This window comes from Malassezia pachydermatis (genome assembly GCF_001278385.1).
Source record: "Malassezia pachydermatis strain CBS 1879 chromosome Unknown scaffold7, whole genome shotgun sequence".
Lineage (NCBI taxonomy): Eukaryota > Fungi > Basidiomycota > Malasseziomycetes > Malasseziales > Malasseziaceae > Malassezia > Malassezia pachydermatis.
The window spans coordinates 350,908-369,408 of record NW_017253144.1 but is presented as its reverse complement, the minus strand read 5'-3'; the positions used below and the strand labels follow the sequence as shown (position 1 = coordinate 369,408).

General features: G+C 56.2%; 8 protein-coding genes across 8 annotated transcripts; 4 read left to right on the top strand and 4 right to left on the bottom strand.

Moving 5' to 3' along the window:
- Nucleotides 1-135: 135 nt before the first annotated feature.
- Malapachy_1591 (serine-protein kinase atr) lies at nucleotides 136-7,174 on the top strand (the record flags this gene model as incomplete). Its single annotated transcript, XM_018136094.1, has 2 exons — nucleotides 136-186; nucleotides 212-7,174. The coding sequence occupies 2 exons, from the start codon at nucleotides 136-138 to the stop codon at nucleotides 7,172-7,174; spliced, it is 7,014 nt and encodes a 2,337-aa protein (XP_017990733.1).
- An 11-nt stretch (nucleotides 7,175-7,185) lies between these two features.
- On the bottom strand, nucleotides 7,186-8,766 carry Malapachy_1580 (porphobilinogen deaminase; the record flags this gene model as incomplete). The annotated part of the gene is made up of 1 exon (XM_018136084.1): nucleotides 7,186-8,766. The coding sequence occupies one exon, from the start codon at nucleotides 8,764-8,766 to the stop codon at nucleotides 7,186-7,188; it is 1,581 nt and encodes a 526-aa protein (XP_017990924.1).
- A 109-nt stretch (nucleotides 8,767-8,875) lies between these two features.
- Malapachy_1612 (wd40 repeat-like protein) lies at nucleotides 8,876-10,601 on the top strand (the record flags this gene model as incomplete). The annotated part of the gene is made up of 3 exons (XM_018136115.1): nucleotides 8,876-9,001; nucleotides 9,028-9,281; nucleotides 9,308-10,601. 3 exons carry the CDS (start codon nucleotides 8,876-8,878, stop codon nucleotides 10,599-10,601), a joined length of 1,674 nt encoding a protein of 557 aa, XP_017990843.1.
- Nucleotides 10,602-10,611: 10 nt separating this feature from the next.
- Malapachy_1602 (hypothetical protein) lies at nucleotides 10,612-12,565 on the bottom strand (the record flags this gene model as incomplete). The annotated part of the gene is made up of 3 exons (XM_018136105.1): nucleotides 10,612-11,857; nucleotides 11,883-11,943; nucleotides 11,971-12,565. 3 exons carry the CDS (start codon nucleotides 12,563-12,565, stop codon nucleotides 10,612-10,614), a joined length of 1,902 nt encoding a protein of 633 aa, XP_017990681.1.
- Nucleotides 12,566-12,692: 127 nt separating this feature from the next.
- On the top strand, nucleotides 12,693-14,739 carry Malapachy_1594 (ribosome biogenesis protein noc4; the record flags this gene model as incomplete). The annotated part of the gene is made up of 2 exons (XM_018136097.1): nucleotides 12,693-14,665; nucleotides 14,697-14,739. The coding sequence occupies 2 exons, from the start codon at nucleotides 12,693-12,695 to the stop codon at nucleotides 14,737-14,739; spliced, it is 2,016 nt and encodes a 671-aa protein (XP_017990728.1).
- Nucleotides 14,740-15,123: 384 nt separating this feature from the next.
- Malapachy_1579 (methylase) lies at nucleotides 15,124-15,536 on the bottom strand (the record flags this gene model as incomplete). The annotated part of the gene is made up of 2 exons (XM_018136083.1): nucleotides 15,124-15,166; nucleotides 15,382-15,536. 2 exons carry the CDS (start codon nucleotides 15,534-15,536, stop codon nucleotides 15,124-15,126), a joined length of 198 nt encoding a protein of 65 aa, XP_017990777.1.
- A 114-nt stretch (nucleotides 15,537-15,650) lies between these two features.
- Nucleotides 15,651-17,644, top strand: Malapachy_1596 (transcription initiation factor tfiid subunit 12; the record flags this gene model as incomplete). The annotated part of the gene is made up of 4 exons (XM_018136099.1): nucleotides 15,651-15,851; nucleotides 15,887-15,931; nucleotides 15,959-16,301; nucleotides 16,692-17,644. The coding sequence occupies 4 exons, from the start codon at nucleotides 15,651-15,653 to the stop codon at nucleotides 17,642-17,644; spliced, it is 1,542 nt and encodes a 513-aa protein (XP_017990730.1).
- A 25-nt stretch (nucleotides 17,645-17,669) lies between these two features.
- Nucleotides 17,670-18,469, bottom strand: Malapachy_1577 (dephospho- kinase; the record flags this gene model as incomplete). The annotated part of the gene is made up of 3 exons (XM_018136081.1): nucleotides 17,670-18,015; nucleotides 18,041-18,434; nucleotides 18,463-18,469. 3 exons carry the CDS (start codon nucleotides 18,467-18,469, stop codon nucleotides 17,670-17,672), a joined length of 747 nt encoding a protein of 248 aa, XP_017990770.1.
- Nucleotides 18,470-18,501: the final 32 nt, after the last annotated feature.

The window sequence follows — 18,501 nt, the reverse complement described above, 5'->3', positions numbered from 1 at the left end:
TAGCTGTTGATAGGACTATCTTTCTCTGCGAGTCGTCGTGGACGGTCCTCCACATGTTTGTTGAACGTTGGTTGGCGAGGCTGACTACTTGCGTCTCCACGACTGACGTTCGCACACACGGCGGCCAGGCGCATCATGCCTAGTGTAGATGCGTCGGCATGGCCTTCCTGGCTCGCCGAGACAGGGGTACGTTGCCAACGACTAACCCAAGATTTTTCAAAACCTCTCTAATGAGGAACGTGAGCACGCGGTGCATGCCGCTGTACGTGGCCTTGTGCGGTCGTATGCAGAACCTTTGGTCGCTTCACGTACTCCTGAGGCCGTTCAAAAGGCACTGCATACGACGCCATCTTATGCCGATGCTATGGATTCTTTATGTGACTGGATCACTTCGACGCCACGCGCGCTGGAGTCGCTCCTTGTGCCTATGCCAGTCGGTGCCTATCCTCTGGACTATACCACGCTGGATTTGTACATGGTCCCACGCTTAATTGGCGCGCTCAGTGTCCTGTGCACTCATGTACAACAAGCCTCGAACACGACAGAGACTGCTATGCAGTACTCAGGTGCGCTCCTACATGCTATGAAAGAAGCTGCAGGGGCTACGATGCGTGTCATCGGCACTGTACTGCACGTGTGCCTCTCCTCTACACACCAACACAGCCACGTTCGTTTCCTTTTGTACGATGCTCTCCGTGCCGGTGCGCGCATGGTGTCGTTACGTATACCCAATACATGGCATATGCATACCCTTTCTATGCCAGGCACGTTACGTGACAAAGCCACTCCAGGGCAATTGGTCTTGGGCAGCCACGACCCCGTGCCTCTGTCCATGGCCTTGTCCACTCCATCCCATGTGCCTGTGGCAGTCAGAGCACCAGGGACGCCTGCCTATGCATGGTCGGCAGCGGATGCGGCGCTGTTTGTCATTCCTGTGGACGAGGTATTTGGGCCAGCGTTGGCCGATCACCTTGTGATGCTAAGCACACGCATCGCCTCTGAACTTGCGCTGGTATTTCCCTCTGCAATGCAGGATATCGTGGAGTGTGCGACGTATGCGACACTGGCGTGCTTGCCTGACCTCCCTGAGCACTTGACGCTACTTCAAGCCGAGGCCATGCAAGCTGCCATTCGTGTGCTTCCTGACTCTTTCTCGTTCTTTCATTTGGTTCGTGTCTGTGGTACCTCTTTGGCCTTTCATTCCATGGAGGAAGCGGTATGTACGTGTCTGTATGATGTCCTTGGCCATGCACGTTCCACGCTGTGTGCCTACCGTGCCCGCGAAAAAGCGTTGCCACCAGAAGTGTACGGGATTCTAGGCGATGCACGAGCGCTGTTGCCTACCCTGCTACACCAAGCGCAGCAGCATCAAGGTATCTGGCGTCAGTGCTACGCAGCACAGCTGGGGCTGGCCCTTTCTCTGCTGGACAGCGATCCATGGACCGACGAGGAGTGGCGGCAGGTGGACGAACTGGATGAAAGCGCCCTCATGGAAGAGTGTACACGATTGCATACGAGTCCACGCCGCCGCAGCCCAAGTCCCTCGTTGTGCGTCCAGCATCATGGTGCTCGAAAACGCGCCAGAATCGACGCACCCACAATCCCATGCCCTTCGGATCCATGCACCTATTGCGACAGCGCCGACCTTGATATGTCAAACCCTGCGCCATGGACCATTACGACACTGGACGAGCTGCCAGACGTCTGGTCACATGTCACCTTCTCTGATCCACATCAAGCTATGCCGTGCTTACAAGATATGCTACGTATGACGATGCATGCCGCTCCAGATGTGCTTGTTCAATGTCCCTTTGATACCTGGTTAGGTCTCCTACGATCTGCTCTAATGCATGTGCATCGTGGTGTACGTATTCGCGCCGGCCGTCTATTGTATGTGATGGTGTCGCGATTTGCCTCCGCGCCGTTACACTCTGCTGCGCGCCTCGCCGCCTTAGTACAGCTAGCCACGGACGGCACCAAGTCGTCGGACCGCAAAATTCAAGAGACATCTCTCTCCACAGTGGCGCTGCTGGGTCGTATTCAGCACGATGCTTCCTTTGTCTTGGTGGTCACGGCATTGATCCATGGTCTGTACCTTCCTCACATCTACCTGCGTGCTTTGGCCAGTGCAGAGACCATCCAACTTGCGTTGTATCGCAAATGCACAACCTTCCAGTTGCTCTCTCAGCATCTTGATACCGTGTGCCACGTCGCTCTTTCGGCCCACATCGGCGCTATGCAGGCACTGGGGGAGCTGGCTCGCCTTGTCGGGATGAATGTCCCTACGTTTTTGCAAACCACGCTAGATTATACCCTTCCTCTTCTTCTGGAACAACATGCGCATCATATGGGCCATGCTCAGTCGCATATTGAGGCGCTGGCTACCACGGTAGGTCAGCCTGTACCAGGCTTGTGTCTCTCGCACGTCTCTGCCGTGTTTCAGCATGTGTATCTGCTACCACCTGACGTACGTGATGCGAGTGTCCAAGCTTTCCTATCGCTGCTGGGCACACGGAGCGTTACGGTTGCTAGCCTGCTTCGTAGCCGGCTGCACGACGTGCTGGGCTGGCTGGTCATGCACCTCGGCTCTCCCACCACTCACGAAGTCGAAGCGGCTTTGCAAGGCCTGGAATGCGTCCGCTCGACTATGGCGACAAGCGGAAAGTGGCGCGGCATGGATCTCACGTCTTTTCTGCAGGAAGAAGTCCTTGCGATTCTCACTTGGATCAATGATGAGCTTAGTGGTGTGCATGGCAAAATGCGCATAGCACGTCAGGCTATGGCGGTACGCAGTATCGGGGCCTTGGTCCAGCAAATTGGGGCTGTGGCGGCTCGCGTAGCACCGCAAGTGTTGGCCAGTCTGACAAGCACCCTGCAAAAGCCCGGATTGGCCATGCCTACATTGGAAAGCTGGTACCATGTTGTTCAAGCACTGCGTGGCGCTGACCTGGGAAGTGTGGTGGGCCCTACCGCCGCCGCCTTACTGCACGTGTGGCCCACCTTGGATGTCGAAGAACGGCGTATGGGCGGCCAGGTTTTGCGCTGCGCGATCCTTGAACGCACAACAGATCCAAGCTTTTTGAACGATGTACCAAGTCTTGATGCGCTGGATGAAGATGTGCCAGATGTAGCCCAGCGGATTCGTGCGACGAGGCGTGTATGGGACGACGAGGCTTACTTCCGGCATATCTTGGAGCGAGTTGCAAATGACAGTGCTGCCATTTGTCTGCAGTCTCTGCATGAACTGCGCACCTTTCTTCAAGAGCGTCGTGCGTGCATTGCCATATGGACGACAGGCAATGTGTTTCATGCGTTGATCGGTCAGTGTATCCGTGTGCTTATGGCCGTAGCCTCCCGTACCGAATGGGGGGAGCATGTGCAACGTGTCTGCCTTGCGTGCCTAGGTTTGCTGGGCGCCGTCGATCCCGATCGTTTGGAGATGCCACCTGAAGAGCCGATCTTTGTGTTGCTGTCCGATTTCGATCAGGCAGATGAGAGTCTGACACTGGCTCAACGCCTGCTCGTGGAGTTGGTCGTCCCTGCCTTTCGTGCGACCAATGATACAAAGCACCAAGCCGCGCTGGCGTATGCCATCCAAGAGCTTCTGAAATTCTGTCATTTCACACCGGCGCTCTTGGAGGCGAATGCTCCCAGTCGTGTACCCGACAAGGTACGTCGACGATGGGCAGCATTACCAGAGGCCATGCTCCCCACGCTCCTACCTCTTCTCAATTCGCGCTACGTTGTCCAGCATACAGAGCCACGGCCCCGCACTACGCCATTGTACTTGCATTCAGTTTCGTACCGTGACTGGATCCAGGCCTGGGCCCTCTTGCTGATTCGGCAGGCTCGTGAAGGTGATGCTGCGACGCTATTTGGTGTATTTATATCTGTCGTACGTGATCACGATGTAGGCGTAGCGCAGTACCTGCTACCACACTTGGTTCTGCATACGCTGATTTCAGGCACAGAGGCACAGCGACGTGGTGTCCTTGATGAGTTTCGTGCTGTCTTGGCTGACCAAGCGTCACCTACGCAAGGCTATGATCCCGAGCGGCGCCGACTTACAGCGCAAGCGTTGTTCACCGTGCTCGATCATGTCGGTCACTGGATGCGGCGTATGCGTCTCGTACCGCCTCGAGCGGCGAAGCGCAGTCGACTTCGTGATGCGCTACAGGATGTGCAAGCCATTATGGATGAGCTTTCGCCGGACCTTCTCGCACAAGCCTCCCTGCAATGTGACGCGTATGCTCGTGCTCTCTTACACTTTGAGTACCGTATTCGAGCTGTGCGCCAGCAGCAGTCGTCTGACACACTGCAATCGTACTATGAGACAATGCACGAAATCTATGCGAGTCTTGATGATCCCGATGGCATGGAAGGTATCTCGACCAAAGTCTTATCGCCCTCTTTGGAGCACCAAATTCGCGAGCATGAAAGTACCGGACGCTGGACCGATGCTCAGAGCTGCTGGGAAGTCGAGCTGCAACGTCGGCCTGATGATGTGCGGTTGCATGTTGGTCTGCTCCGATGCTTGCGCAATCTGGGACATTACGATACCCTTCGCACGCATATTCGCGGTGTCTTAGCCGTGCATCCGACCTGGCAAGCACAGCTCGCGCCATTTCAGATTGAGGGCGCTTGTATTATGGCCGATTGGGACGCGGTTCGGGCCTTGGTACAACAAGGTCATGCCGTGCCCGAATTGGGCATGGCTCGTGCATTGCTGGCGATTCGTGAGCAGGACACAAGGGCTTTGGGCGAGGCTGTTGAAGAAGCACGGTCTCAGCTGGGGCGCCACTTGCTGGGCCCTGCGCGTGTATCGTATACGCAGGCGTACGATGCTGTATCCCAATTGCACATGCTATGTGAATTGGAACTGATCTTCCACGATCAGCATAACGCGTCCTTGCCTGGCACACTAGCGTCCCGCTTCCATGCTACATTGCCGTCGTTCCGTACACGTGAGCCTATCTTGAGTTTGCGTCGTTCGGCGTTGCAAGCCTCTCATGCCTCAGCCTCTGAGCTAGGCGATTGCTGGATCCTAAGTGCCAAGACCGCACGTAAGGCCGGGCATACACAAACCGCGTACAGTGCTGTGCTACAAGCGATGCAGTGTGACGCGCCCTATGCGTTTATGCAAAAGGCTAAATTGCTCGCCGATAGTGATCAAGTGCAGGCGGCTTTGCAGGTGCTAAACAATGCCCTGCAATCATCAGAGGCCCAGGCATCGCAAGACAAGCATGCGCTAGCGCAAGCCCATTTGCTTCGTGCGCGTCTCGTGGAGGAAACCGCACGTTTCCAGCAGAACGATATTATCCAGCACTACAAGACCTGCACGAGTCTGGACCCTGACTCTGAGAAGATTTGGTACTACCTAGGCCACTTTTACGATGCACCAGGCGGTGGGCCGGTGGGCAACCAAATGCTCCTGCAGCTCAGCGTATGCCGTTTCTACATGAAATCGGCACAACATGGCACCAAGTTCTTGTACCGCACATTGCCACGCATGCTTACCATTTGGCTGGATGCAGGTAACGAGTTGGCGGACTCAGATACGAAGGCGGAAGATGATTCCAAGCAGGCGCAGCAGCAGTTTGACAAGATCAACGATATGATGCTCAAGTCTGTACGTCATTTAGCGCGATACCAATGGTTCGCTGTTCTGCCTCAACTGGTTGCGCGTATTGTGCACAAAAACGAGGCCGTATGGCAGGTCCTGCTCGAGATTATTGTGGCGGTAGTGGTTGCCTATCCGCAGCAAGGCGTGTGGGCCTTGATTGCAGGGTCCCACTCCAAGGACAAGCGCCGGAAACAACGGTACGAACGCATTATGGAGCGAATCTCATCGGTGCCGGAGCGTGCGTACCGTGATGTCGTGCCGATTATCGAGGCGGCGGAGCGTGTGTCAACCGAGCTTCTTCACCTGTGCGAGTTTCATGTGCACAAAGAGGCGACGCTGAGTATGCAGCGTCATTTCCCTGCCTTGATTGCCGCGGTCCAAACCACGCCACTGATTTTGCCACTGCAATCGTCGGTCAACGTCAATTTGCCGCCTGATAACCATGTGCACACTGATCACCGGCCGTTCCCACGGAATTTGCCGACGATCCAAGGCTTCGATGATACCATTGAGATTATGCACTCGTTGCAGAAGCCACGTAAAGTGGTCATCCATGCTTCGGATGGCCACAAGTATCCTTTCCTGTGCAAACCACGCGATGACCTGCGCAAAGATGCGCGTCTTATGGAGTTTGACTCGATGATCAACAAGCTGCTACAAAGCAACTCAGAGTCACGTCGTCGACGTTTGTACATCCGGACGTATGCTGTGATCATTCTCAATGAAGAATGCGGTCTGATTGAATGGGTGCCCAATACCATTGCGTACCGCCAAATCTTGACCAAGCACTATGCCGCGTTGGACATTCCCATGTACACATCAGACCTGAAGACGTTGCTGGATGAAGCGCGTGCGAACCCCAAGAATGCGGCGCAGATCTTTGACACGAAAGTCGTGTCGCGCTACCCCCCCGTATTCCACGCATGGTTCCTAGAGACGTTCCCGGAGCCCAGTGCGTGGTTCAAAGCACGATCGGCGTATGCTCGCACGGCGGCTGTTATGTCGATCGTTGGGTTTGTGCTGGGTCTGGGCGATCGGCATGGTGACAACATCCTGTTTGATGCTGGTTCAGGCGATACTGTGCACGTTGATTTGAACTGCTTGTTTGAGAAAGGCATGACATTTGAAATTCCGGAGCGTGTGCCTTTCCGGCTGACGCACAACATGGTAGATGCGTTGGGCGTGGCAGGGGTCGAAGGGGCGTTCCGTCGGACGGCCGAAATTACGATGGGGATTCTGCGCGACAACAAAGAGTCGCTCATGAGCGTATTGCAGGCCATGGTCCATGATCCGCTTGGCGAGTGGGTCGCGACGGAGCGACGTGCACGTCATCGGCATGGCGATAAGACCGCATCGACAGCAGCGGCTGGTGCGGGAGCCCGCAAAGCGCTCAAATCGGTATCTGACAAGCTGGATGGGCGATTACGTCGTCCTGGTCTTTCTGATGAAGTGCGACATACGACCAAAAATCTTGTCCACATGCTCATTTGCGACGCAACTAGCTCGCAAAACCTCGGTCAAATGTATGTAGGATGGGCGCCTTATTTGTAAACTTATACACACTACACTTCCCATGCTTTGGGCTCGCCATCGTCGCGCGGCATACCACGTCGGTCCACTTCGGGCACCGCCAGGGTCGCCTCGCCAGCGTTTTGCGCGGCGCGGCGCTTTTCGTCGGCGACCTCCGCCAGGCGGCGGTGGTGCTCGACCTCATCCAAAATGCCACGTGCATTTTGGTTATGCTCCAACTCTTCCGCCACAAGAATACCGAGACGCTCTGCGTCTTCTGCAGACCGACACAACATCGTCTCCGTGTGCTGGCACGACTGCTTGCCATCCAACGAGACAATCACCGCACTTAGCGTGAGTCGACAGCCCTCTGCAGGCGGCATGGGAGGGATAGGCACGCGCGTCGGCAACACGCCACTCTGTGCAAGCTCCATGGGCGTCTCAATCCGCTCATGCATCTTGCCTTCCAGTTCGTCGTGATCTTCCAAGCGCGTCGTCACACCTAGGGGAATTGAACAACCGCCTTCCATGCGATGCATCAAGGCCCGTTCTGCGACACAGCGCCAGGTCGAGCGCCAGTTGGAAATACTGCGAATGAGCGTCCGCACCTTTTCATCACGCTCTTGGTTCGGGCCACGTGGCGTACGTACTTCCACGCCCAGCGCACCCTGGCCGACCGCGTACTGCATATCGGTGCCGACCAGATAGGACGTGATGCGATCCTCCAAGTTCATCCGCTTCAGTCCAGCTGCCGCGAGGACAATCGCAGTATAAGGCCCGTCTTTGGCATCGAGCTTCGCCAGACGTGTTTGGATGTTGCCGCGGACATCGCTGAACATCAGATGAGGGAAGGCACGGCGCAGCAGCGCTACACGGCGTACCGACGACGTGCCTACCACAGAACCACGAGGAAGATCGTTGATTGATTTATACGGCAGACCTTGCTTGACGACCAGGGCGTCGCGTGGGTCCTCTCGCTCCAGGATCGCAGCAAGCTCTAGGCCATCCGGTAGCGTCGTAGGTACATCCTTCAGACTGTGCACAATGGCATCGACACTACCAGCAACGAGCGCGACTTCCAATTCCTTCGTCCAGATAGCACGGCCTTCGCCACCGATCACGTACAGCGGCGAGCGTTGGTTGTTGTCGCCCAGTGTCGCCATGGTACGCACTGGGAAATGGTATGGCACAAGTTCTTTTGTTCTGTCTTCTTCAAAGCCACGCAGCAGCCTGTGAACCCCGGCGATTTCTTCGTTGGTATCCGCCGCCTCCGCAGCGTGGGGGGCAAACGCTGGCGAGTTGCCGCCGTAGCGCGCTTCCAGCATGAGTTGGACTTCCGTCGCCTGGCACACAGCTAGCGCACTTTTTCGACTGGACAAGACAAGCAAATGCTCGGGGTCCTGCAGTTCCACTGGGTCAGGCGTGAGGCTCTCTGTCGTCACTTCCATCGACGAGAGGTTTTGGCCATCTTCTGGTTGCCGAAAGAAGATGCAATGCTCGCCCGACGGATTCTGTAGCTTGGAGGGAGGAGCCACAGGTATCTCGGGATGGCCTGGTGGGAGCGGCGTGTCCTTGGCATGTGGCACAGGACACTGTGGCACATCAGTGTGGGGCTCAGCCGCTTCGAGAGTCATGGCACGAGAAGAACCAGGGTGGAGTACCTCCGGCCGCATATATCACGTGCAGCCCCTGCTCGCCGCTTTTTTTCTTGCGACGTACTCGGTCTGTGCAGCGTGGTGTGGTATGTCGACATCGAGCGAGCGCGCGGCTGCGCGTGAGCAGGCCCTCTCGGCGCGCCTGTTTGGGGCCGGCAGTGCTTCGGTGCCTGACCTTTCTGAGCACCAACTAAAGCATATGGATGATGATATGGTACGTGAGGTTGTGCTAACGTGTAGCTCTTCACGCTAGATTCGGGCGGCGATATGCCGATGTTGGTCGAAGAAGCCACGGAGACGACAGACACAGCGGTCAACGAACCATCGCTGTGGAATGATGCCGACGATGAGCGGATTACCGTGCCACTAGCAGGCCCTGGCGCGCGTGCGCCCGATGGGTCCGTACGAGGGACAAAACGTCTGCGCAAGCTGCGTACCAGTGCAGGCGAGACGTCCATTTCCGGCGTAGAGTACCAGCGCCGATTGCGCAAGCAGTATGTATCTATGTCACTGACTCCAGGTTTGAGCGATTGCATCCACGACCCGCCTGGGCGAAGCTCGGGACTCGTGCTAAGGATACCAACGAGTCGTCGCTGTTGCGCGACCTGCTGAGCTCCGATGCTGGGCTGGCCGCCACACACAGCGCATTGAAACGGCTCACATATGATCGCTTGGATGTGGAACGGCTTCGCGATGCGAACGAAGCGCAAGGTCGTATGGCAGAGCCGGCGGCCATTGAGCAAATCCAATTTCATCCCAGTGCGCGCTCGCATGTGCTGATGACAGCGTCACGCGACCGTCGTGTACGTCTGTTCCAGATCAATGGCACGTCGAATCCGCTGCTAGAGTCGCTGCATGTGCCTGACCTGCCAGTCAAGACGGCACAGTTCCATCCATCGGGCTCGTCTGTGCTGATTGCAGGCCCACGTCCATACCTGTACGCCTATGATATCCGGTCGGGCAAGACCCTGCGGTCGAGCCCATGGCGAGGTGCAGGTCGTGTGGTCTCTAGTGCCACTGGCACAGAAGCGGACGCGGGGGCCGAGCGTGACCTGAGCTTCATTCAGTTCCAGCCAGGCGCTGCGTCGCGCTTGGTGGCGGTCGGTGGTCGCCGTGGCCAAGTACATTTGCTTGATTGGGGTGCAGGGGCCGCTGGGCAGACGGGTGGTCAGCGTATTGGTGAGCTGCGTATGAACGCGCCCCTCGCAGGTATGGCATGGGCTACCGTTCCAGGCAGTGTGGAAGGGCTTGACGAAGCCAGTGCAAACGAGCATCGTTTGTTGACACTCTCGACGGAAGGACGTGTGCACGTATGGGACGTACGTAGTCGCTCGTGTCCTGTCACAGCCTACGATACAGGGCTCTACGGCGCCAAAGGACTGCAAGTCGCGCCGACCATGCCGAGCTACTGGGCGATCGGCTCAAGTTATGGCATTGTGAACATGTACGGTGGTGTGGGCACTGGAGCGACGGAGAGCTCGGCCTTGGATGAGCTGCTTACGACACCTGCCTCCTCGACACTGGCCGACGATGTGCGTATGACGGCGCGTAAGAGTCTTGGATCGTTGACGACGGCGACGACGTCGATCCACTTTAATCACGATGCGCAGCTCATGGCGATTGCTAGCCGACACAAGAAAGACGCGTTGCGTATGATCCACGTGCCTACGCTGCAAACCTACGCAAATTGGCCGACGGCAGGCACACCGCTGGGCCACGTGTCTTCCTTGGCATTTTCGACGCAGAGCGAGTACATGGCGATTGGCAATACGCGTGGCCGCGTATTGCTCTATGCCCTGCGTGCCTACATGTAGAGATAGGGAGCTACTGAACAAGCATACGAACGGCCAGGCGGACCAAATGCGCCATGCGCTCGAGGAAACCGGTAAACAAGTCTGGCAAGGGCATACGCCATAATGGCAGCGTCAACAATTCATAGATGGTGAGGAAGCGCAAATCGGTCCACGCATCTGGATCGCCTACTGACACGCGGTGCTCCATGCACCCAATTGGACCTGCCACACCTCGTGCGCGGACCGCGAGGCGGTACCGCCCAAACTCGAGCTCTCGCGTGATGTTCCAGCCACCACGCACATCTGGCGCGCCAAGTGTGCGCCGAGTAACGCTGTAAATCAACATGCGCACCTTTTCGTCAAACTGCGAGCGCCATTGCACATGGCCTGCGCCGCCCAACAGACCACCAACTTGGACCAGGGGTACATAATACGCAAACAAGAACGAGGGGTCGTCCAAGCTCGTATTCGTCGGTGGCGCCAACTTGCTGTGCTCAAACGAGCGGCGCCAGTATACATCGGGCGCATCGCACAGCGATGGAGTTTTTAGCATGCGTGTAGGCACAACCGCCCAGTCCATCGCGTACACAGATACAGGGTCCATGGCATCCGAGGGATCGTACGGCGTCTCGACAAACGCCTGCCAGCTCACGAACACTTCGATGAGTCCTCGTAATGGCAAGGCATATCTACCACGGAACCCATGAAACGTCTGCGGCGGGTCTTCCCCATGCGCTGCCACAGTAAGGGATGTGGATTCCGCAAAGGGAACTATTTCCGACGTGCCCTGGGAGGATCGATAGGCGAGCTGTGGATGGAAATAGGTCCATCCATGCGCCTCCGGCTCTGCGTAGGTCGTCCAGCTCAGGGCAGGGCGGGCCACACGGATCTCCAGTTGGCGTGCACGGAAGGGATACGGCTCAAAGCCTTCTTCGATGTACCGCTTCAGTGGATCAGCCGGCACGGTTTGAGATGCTGGCATCCTCGAAATGGGTTCGTTTGGAGCGTAGGCCACGACATCACCGACGTGGACCTTGTCACCCACATGCACTTGGACATGGTCAGCATCCAGTCCAAGATATTGGTGCACAAACCCCCAAGCATCCCGCACCATCACACACCATATCTCCTCATCGTTCATGCCTTGATCGGGGCCGACGAAGGGCGGCCGCGCCCGATGGACGCTGCCACTCCATACTATCGTGCCATGCACTGAGGTACGAATGGGAACGCCTGTTGTTTGGTTCGTCTGTACACGTATGGATACACCGCGCGACCTAATGTCAGTGAAAATCAACACACCATGTCGCGTTCGTGAGTTTATATGTATGATGTGAGCCTGCCATAAAAGGATCGGTCATTACTGCGGTAAGTCGGTATCACAACGTACATCCACTCAAGCGAGGTGGCTCTGTACCGTCCCATGCCTGCACAGGACGTCGACTAGGCGCATCGCCACGGCTCACGTACTCATGCGGCGCAATGGGCCAGCGTGCACGAGCTTCCATCGGCTGTGTGACATGACCAACCCACCATCGAAGCTGCACCTTTTCGCCGCTGAGCGTATACGTATCCAGTACGATGGCAAGGGACCGAAGAACGGATTCGTTGGTCGGCGCACGCAATTGCGCGATAGGACTCGTAGCCACGATCACACCCCAATCAGGTTGTAGCAGAGATCGTGCGAGGGATTGGGTATATGCTGGCTGGTACATGGCCCAGTCTTTGTGTTCACAGGCCTCCAGGAATGAGGTTGTGTTGGGTTGGCACGCTTGGGCTTCAGCCCATGTACGTTCTTGCACCGCAGAGAGACGCAAGGTCGCATTGTCGACCTGCAAGGCGTCTGCATCCATATACAAGTACATAGGCGCATCATAGGGCAAATTGAGGTATAAGCCTTCATGCGAAAGGCGAGCCTTTTCATAGGCGAGGCCCTCGGTCGTTACAAGTCCGACCACAAGGTACCCAGCCCATCGAAAGCGCATTGTCGCTACGTTACCCCAGCGGCGCGAGTGTGTGTTGTCTTTTTTCATTCATGCATGCATGACGCGCCCTGCCTGGCCCTGTCTTGAGCCTCGTGGCTCTCCTATTTTTTTTTTTCCTCCACCCAGCATGGCCAAGGGTCATTCGCAGAAGGACGGTCTGCCGTCCACGCCAGTCGAGAGGATCAAGGCCCTGCAAGCGTCGTTGGCTTCGTCGACGGACTTGAATCCGATCGCGACATTGATCACAGATGCACGCCGCTTGCATTCGAAGCTTGAACGTTCAGCGGATGAGCGTACCCTCATCAAGGCACTCACCCTCGCTGTGCGTGTTGTCTGCCAGAGTTTTGTGAGCCTTTGCGAGAAGGATGGCATGGACCTGGAGCATGTGGATGAGCATGGCCGACTTACTTGGGCGGAGGCAACGGATGCGAAAGGCAAGGTGGCCAAGTGGCTCAAGCAGCAATGGAATGCGTTCCTCTCGCTGCTCCATGACGAATTGCTTCTGTCGGGCTCATCGTCGGTGCGTCTGGCAGCGCTGGATATAAGTATGTCATTGCAGACGGCCGCATCGGAAACGCTGCATCGTCATGCACTTGCGAAGCAGTCTAGCACAGGGCGCTGGTCTGTTACGCCTTTCCGTTCTCTCGTGCAAACGTGCTTATGGCGCACGATGGCCGACGATGTGATAGATACATTGGCCGAGTCGTATCTGGAAGTCTACGACGACGTGCGGTACATGTTTTGTAAAGAGATCAGTCGCCTCCTGCGCCACGTCCCCGACGCTTCCTTGCAGCATGCACACATTCGTTCCCATGCACGCACATGGCTGTGCCGCATCACGGCCATTCCTACCGAGGTGTCTCACCTGAACAATTTCCTAGTGCCGCACCTCGCCAAGGGACCAAAGAAAAGGAAAGCAAAGAAATCAAAGCCGCACTTCACGGAAGATGGAGGTAGTGACGACGATGACGAAGAAGTCCAGACCGCGCCGATCTTTTCAGATACTGAAGACGAGGAAGACGAGGCAGAGCGTCCCGCTGCTGTTCAAGCCAGCAAGAAACGGCGTCGGGCGCGTAATGCAGGCCTTCTTGAGTCGGTTCACTCCTTGCCCGCGCAGCGCCAGGCATTTGCAGCGGCTTGGCTCGGCTTACTTCTGCCTCAAACGCACACGGACGCCCAGGGCCACCTGATCGTTCACGGTGGCGCATTGACTCTGGCCGAGACCCATGATATTCTCGTGCGTCTGCATGCGCAGATTCTTCCTCATCTGCCCAAGCCGACCATGCTGCACGACTTCTTGGTCGACTGTTTAGATACCAAGGGCACGACTGCCCTCTTGGCCCTCAATGGTCTATTCACATTGATTGTGCACCACAACCTCGACTACCCTGCCTTCTATACGCGCTTGTATGGCCTGCTTGACGCCTCCGTGATGCATACGCGCTACCGCAGTCGGTTCATGCGTATGCTCGATACCTTTTTAGCCTCTACGCACCTGCCTGTGGCTATTATTGCGTCGTTTATCAAGCGGCTTAGCCGTCTTTCCCTGCGAGCCACTCCAGCCGCGCTCGTAGAGATCGTGCCGTTTGTTTGGAACCTGCTTAAGCGCCATCCCAGCTGCATGCCGATGATTCACCGTGAGTGGCAAGGAGATCACTTGGCATTGGGACCCAGTGGTGTCCAAGATGGATTCAATGCACAGGAGACCAACCCCCTGCATACCGGCGCCCTTCAAAGCTCTCTTTGGGAACTGTCCACGTTTGGCGCCTACCGCCTGAGCCAGGCAAGTCAGCAAGGAGCTACTACGTCTGGTGGTGACACGCATTACTTGGGCTCCGTCACGACCTTTGCCTCGATTCTTGCCGAGCCTTTCACGCAGAACAAGTATGAGCTGGAAGACTTTTTGGACTCGACGTACACCACCATGTTCGAGACAGAAACCAAAAAGACACTCCAGCGTCGTCAGCGCGCGAACAAGCCCGTGGTCCCACCGGCCGTAGCGCCGCTGGATATCACACTATCTGTGCCGCCTCTGCTTGCTGATAAATCAGGGCATGCGGACGTTGCCGTTCGTCGTGAGACACGTAAGCGCTTGCGGCTGTACGCCTTTCCGACGGACGCTCTGCCACAGGGCGATACACCGCTGGAGCAAGATCGACGTGCGATGCCCGTAGATGATTGTGCGCGTCTATGGGAATATGTATAGTTATGGTCGAATAGCGCGTATGATAAAGAGCTGTTCGCGATTCGCGCGTCGTTGCAGGACAATGGCTGCGTCCAAGCCATGCGCCTGAAGTGTCCGTACAATCGCTGGTGGATCGTTTTGCCTAATGGCAACGAGGTAGAACCGGCCGCCTGGTCGCAATAGACGCTGTAATTAGCTCCGCATACGCATACCTCAACCAGCCCCTCTGTCATCATAGCGTCAAGCAGTTTGGTGCCGTACACACCACCTGCCCATGCACCGCCCAAGTCTGCGCGTTGCTGTTCCAACGCTTCTTCTTCATCCGTGGTTGCGACGTAGGGAGGATTAAAGAGTAATAGATCTACTGCGCCCTCTATGCGTGGTACCAATGCGTCGACGAGGGACGTAAGAATAGGCTGCAGTGTCGTCTTCATTTATAAGACCATTGGCACGTACCTGATTTACAATACCTGTTTCCTTTGTGCATGCGGCTGCAACTGGGTTGATGTCTGTACATAGATAAACTGAATATAAGTCACCTCAGGCATACCGGCTGATGATCCCAAAATTCGGGCGACAAAGGCTGATACACAGCCACTACCAGACCTTGGATTAGCCAGACGACACGTACCCAATTTCAACGCAAAGCGAAGCGCCAAGGGCCTGTAAGGCGCCCCCATCTTCTTCGATTGCATCCATCAACGCAAATGTATCTTCGGCTGGATCGTAGACATGATCCGCATACTCTTTCCGACGTAGGTGCGCAATCTCCGGCGTGGGGATCATGCGCGGCGCACGGTCATAAGAAGCCCTGTCGCTCACGACACGCCAGAAGCGTAGTATCACGTGATGCGAATCACCACCGTCGGCGCGGTCGCGCCTAGGACGCTCTCTTGCACGATGGCGTCGAACGGCCCGCCTGGGAACGGCGGTATACCACCCAATGCGCCTCCTATGCAAGGACGTGCACCGCAAGGAAACCCAGGGATGCCTATGTCGAATTTGCAGGCGCTTCAGCCTGCCCTGGCCAACAACCCCGAATTCATGGCGATTGTGAATGCCGCTCGCCAAGGTCGCGTCAGTGAAGAGCAGCTTCAGCAGGTATGTCATCGCCCTTGTTCCTCACATCTTTCCAGATCCGCCTGATTTTGGCACAACAGCAGCGTCAAAATGCAGTACAAGTACGTCGTATTCATGCTCACCTGTAGCAACAAGTCAATGTCGCTCGGCCTGTACAGTCGATGTATGGCAATGATGCCAATGGCATGGCACAACCCCAAAACAACTACCTACAACAGCAGGCACAACAGCAGGCGCAGCAGCAGGCGCAAGCACAAGCACAGCAGAAAGGCCCACCTCTACCTAATCTTGGACCTCATGCTCAGCTGCCTCGTCATGAAGCGACACTTATGGAAAACTTCAATCGAGTCATGTCTCCCCTGATGTTAAATATTTCTCAAATTGAAGCGTCCCTACGGAACCCGAACCTCTCTGCGCAGGAAAAGCAGCAGCAACAAAACCTGTACAATGAACTAAAAAGCAAGCAGTTGAGTCTTGCCCGGCAAGTAGCTGTAGCTCGTGAGCAGGCCCGTGCTAAGGATCAGCAGCAGTTCCAGCTTTTGCTGCAGCAGCAACAGCAGCAACAGCAGCAACAGCAACAGCAGCAACAGCAGCCATCGTCACAGGCTCCACAAGCACAGACACCACAGGCACAGCCGCAGCAGCCCCCACAGCCATCACAGCAGCATCAGGCGCAACAGCAACCACAAGTGTCACAGCCACAGATGCAGCATATGCATCCACAGCAGGTGCAATCACAGCAGGCACCACAACAGCAGGCACCACAGCAAAGTACTGCACAGAAGGCCATATCACAACCCTCTTCTGGTCCATCGCAATCGACGCAGGGCGCCTCTACTCAAGGTGCTTCTGCCAATACAGGCGCAGACCGTATGAACAATGCCCAGGGCACACCCAAGATGGGCACCAATGCCTTCCCTTCCACGCCGCAAAGTGGCTCACGCACTCTTCCCACGGATCTTCATGCACGAAAAGAAGGACAGGATACTCCTACCACGGCTGCGAATGCTCAAGCGGCCGCTGCGATCCGCCCCTCTGCCTCGCAAGCGAACTGGGCCAATGGCGCGCCTGCCGCTGCCATTGCTCAGCCCTCTTCCCTTCTGCCTACGGGCGGCCAAGGTGCTGTGTCGAGTAATAGTCCGTTGGCCAACCTGATTTCGCAGCAAACGTCTACACCTCAGCCCTTCCCGAATGCTTCTGGTCCTCGTCCTACCTTGACGCAGGGCCTGGGTGCCACACCTGTCACCAGTACGCCGCCTGTGCTTGTTCGACCGAACCCGCTTGGCCGTACAGGGATCCTTGGAAAAAGCTTAGCTACGGCTGGCCGTGGTCAGCAAGGCTGGGAAGATCTCCTGGGGTTGTCGTCGACCGATCACCATGCGCAGACAGACGACAATCTACACTTGAGTCTTGATGGAGAGAATTTGCCTTCACAGCTGGCAGATCTGCTAGGCTCTTCGTCGTCGAACTCGTTGAATTTGTCAGGAGCTGCCGCTGGTAGCAACCGTCTTCTTACCAAGCGCAAAGTGCAGGAGCTTGTCAGCGAGATCGACCCAAGCGAGCAGTTGGATGGCGACGTGGAGGATCTTCTATTGGAAATTGCAGACGAGTTCATCGAGAGCGTCACATCGTTTGGCTGTCGTTTGGCCAAGCACCGAAAGGGCGATCGTCTGGAAGTCAAAGACATTCAATTGCATCTGGAGCGCAATTGGAATTTGCGTGTACCCTTCCCTGGCTCCATGCCTATTCCTCCCACACGAACCAAGGCGCCTAACACCACGAAGAATGCAGCTGGTGGTGCGAATAACAACTAAGTAGCTAGCTATATGATGATGGAATTCACTCCTTTTTGTGACGCTGTGCACGCGCACGCGAGCGCATAAATGTCACTAGGAGGCCCCACAAAAGACCAAACGGTGGGACGAGCCAACTGAGGAGCCACAACAGCGTGAAGGAGGGCTGACGTGACTCACGTCGCCATCGCGCTAGCAACTTGCCCACCTCAGCACGGAGACGTGGCGGCGATGATTCCGTCGCATCAATTGAGTTGTCGATGACGACGTCAGCATACTCCACTTTCTGCGAAAGCGCCATTTGGGCCGCGAGACGTGAGCGAGCATCCGACTCGGTAAGCCCTTTGTTGGCATCGCGGGAGAGCATACGCTTGAGCTGCTGATTCTCATCACTTCTGTAAGTCGCTTCGTACGTACCACCACACAATCACAATCTCGGCACACCACTTGTATAGCCCTGCCTCAATCAACAACGGCGTATCCACGACAACGCGCTTCGCACCAGTCAGCCACAGACGTACCAAGCGCCATGCCATGACGCGACGAATCGCTGAGTGAGTGATCGTATTCAGCGCCTTGGTCCTTTCCTTGTTCGCGAAGGCCAAGCGACCCAATTCAGCCCGATTCAACGTGCCATCCTCCTGGAGAATGCTGGGGCCAAATTCTTTCGCGAGCTTTTTCAGCGTAGGAGAGCCTTTCTGGACAACTTCTCGCGCAATCACATCCAAATCCACAAGTGGTACTTTATTTTCCTTCAGGATGTTCGATACCGTGGACTTGCCGGAGGCAATACCACCAGAGAGACCAACAACTACATGTTACTTTCACCTTCAACGTACTGATCATGGCGGCCGTGGTCAGGACCCATGCGGCCTCCA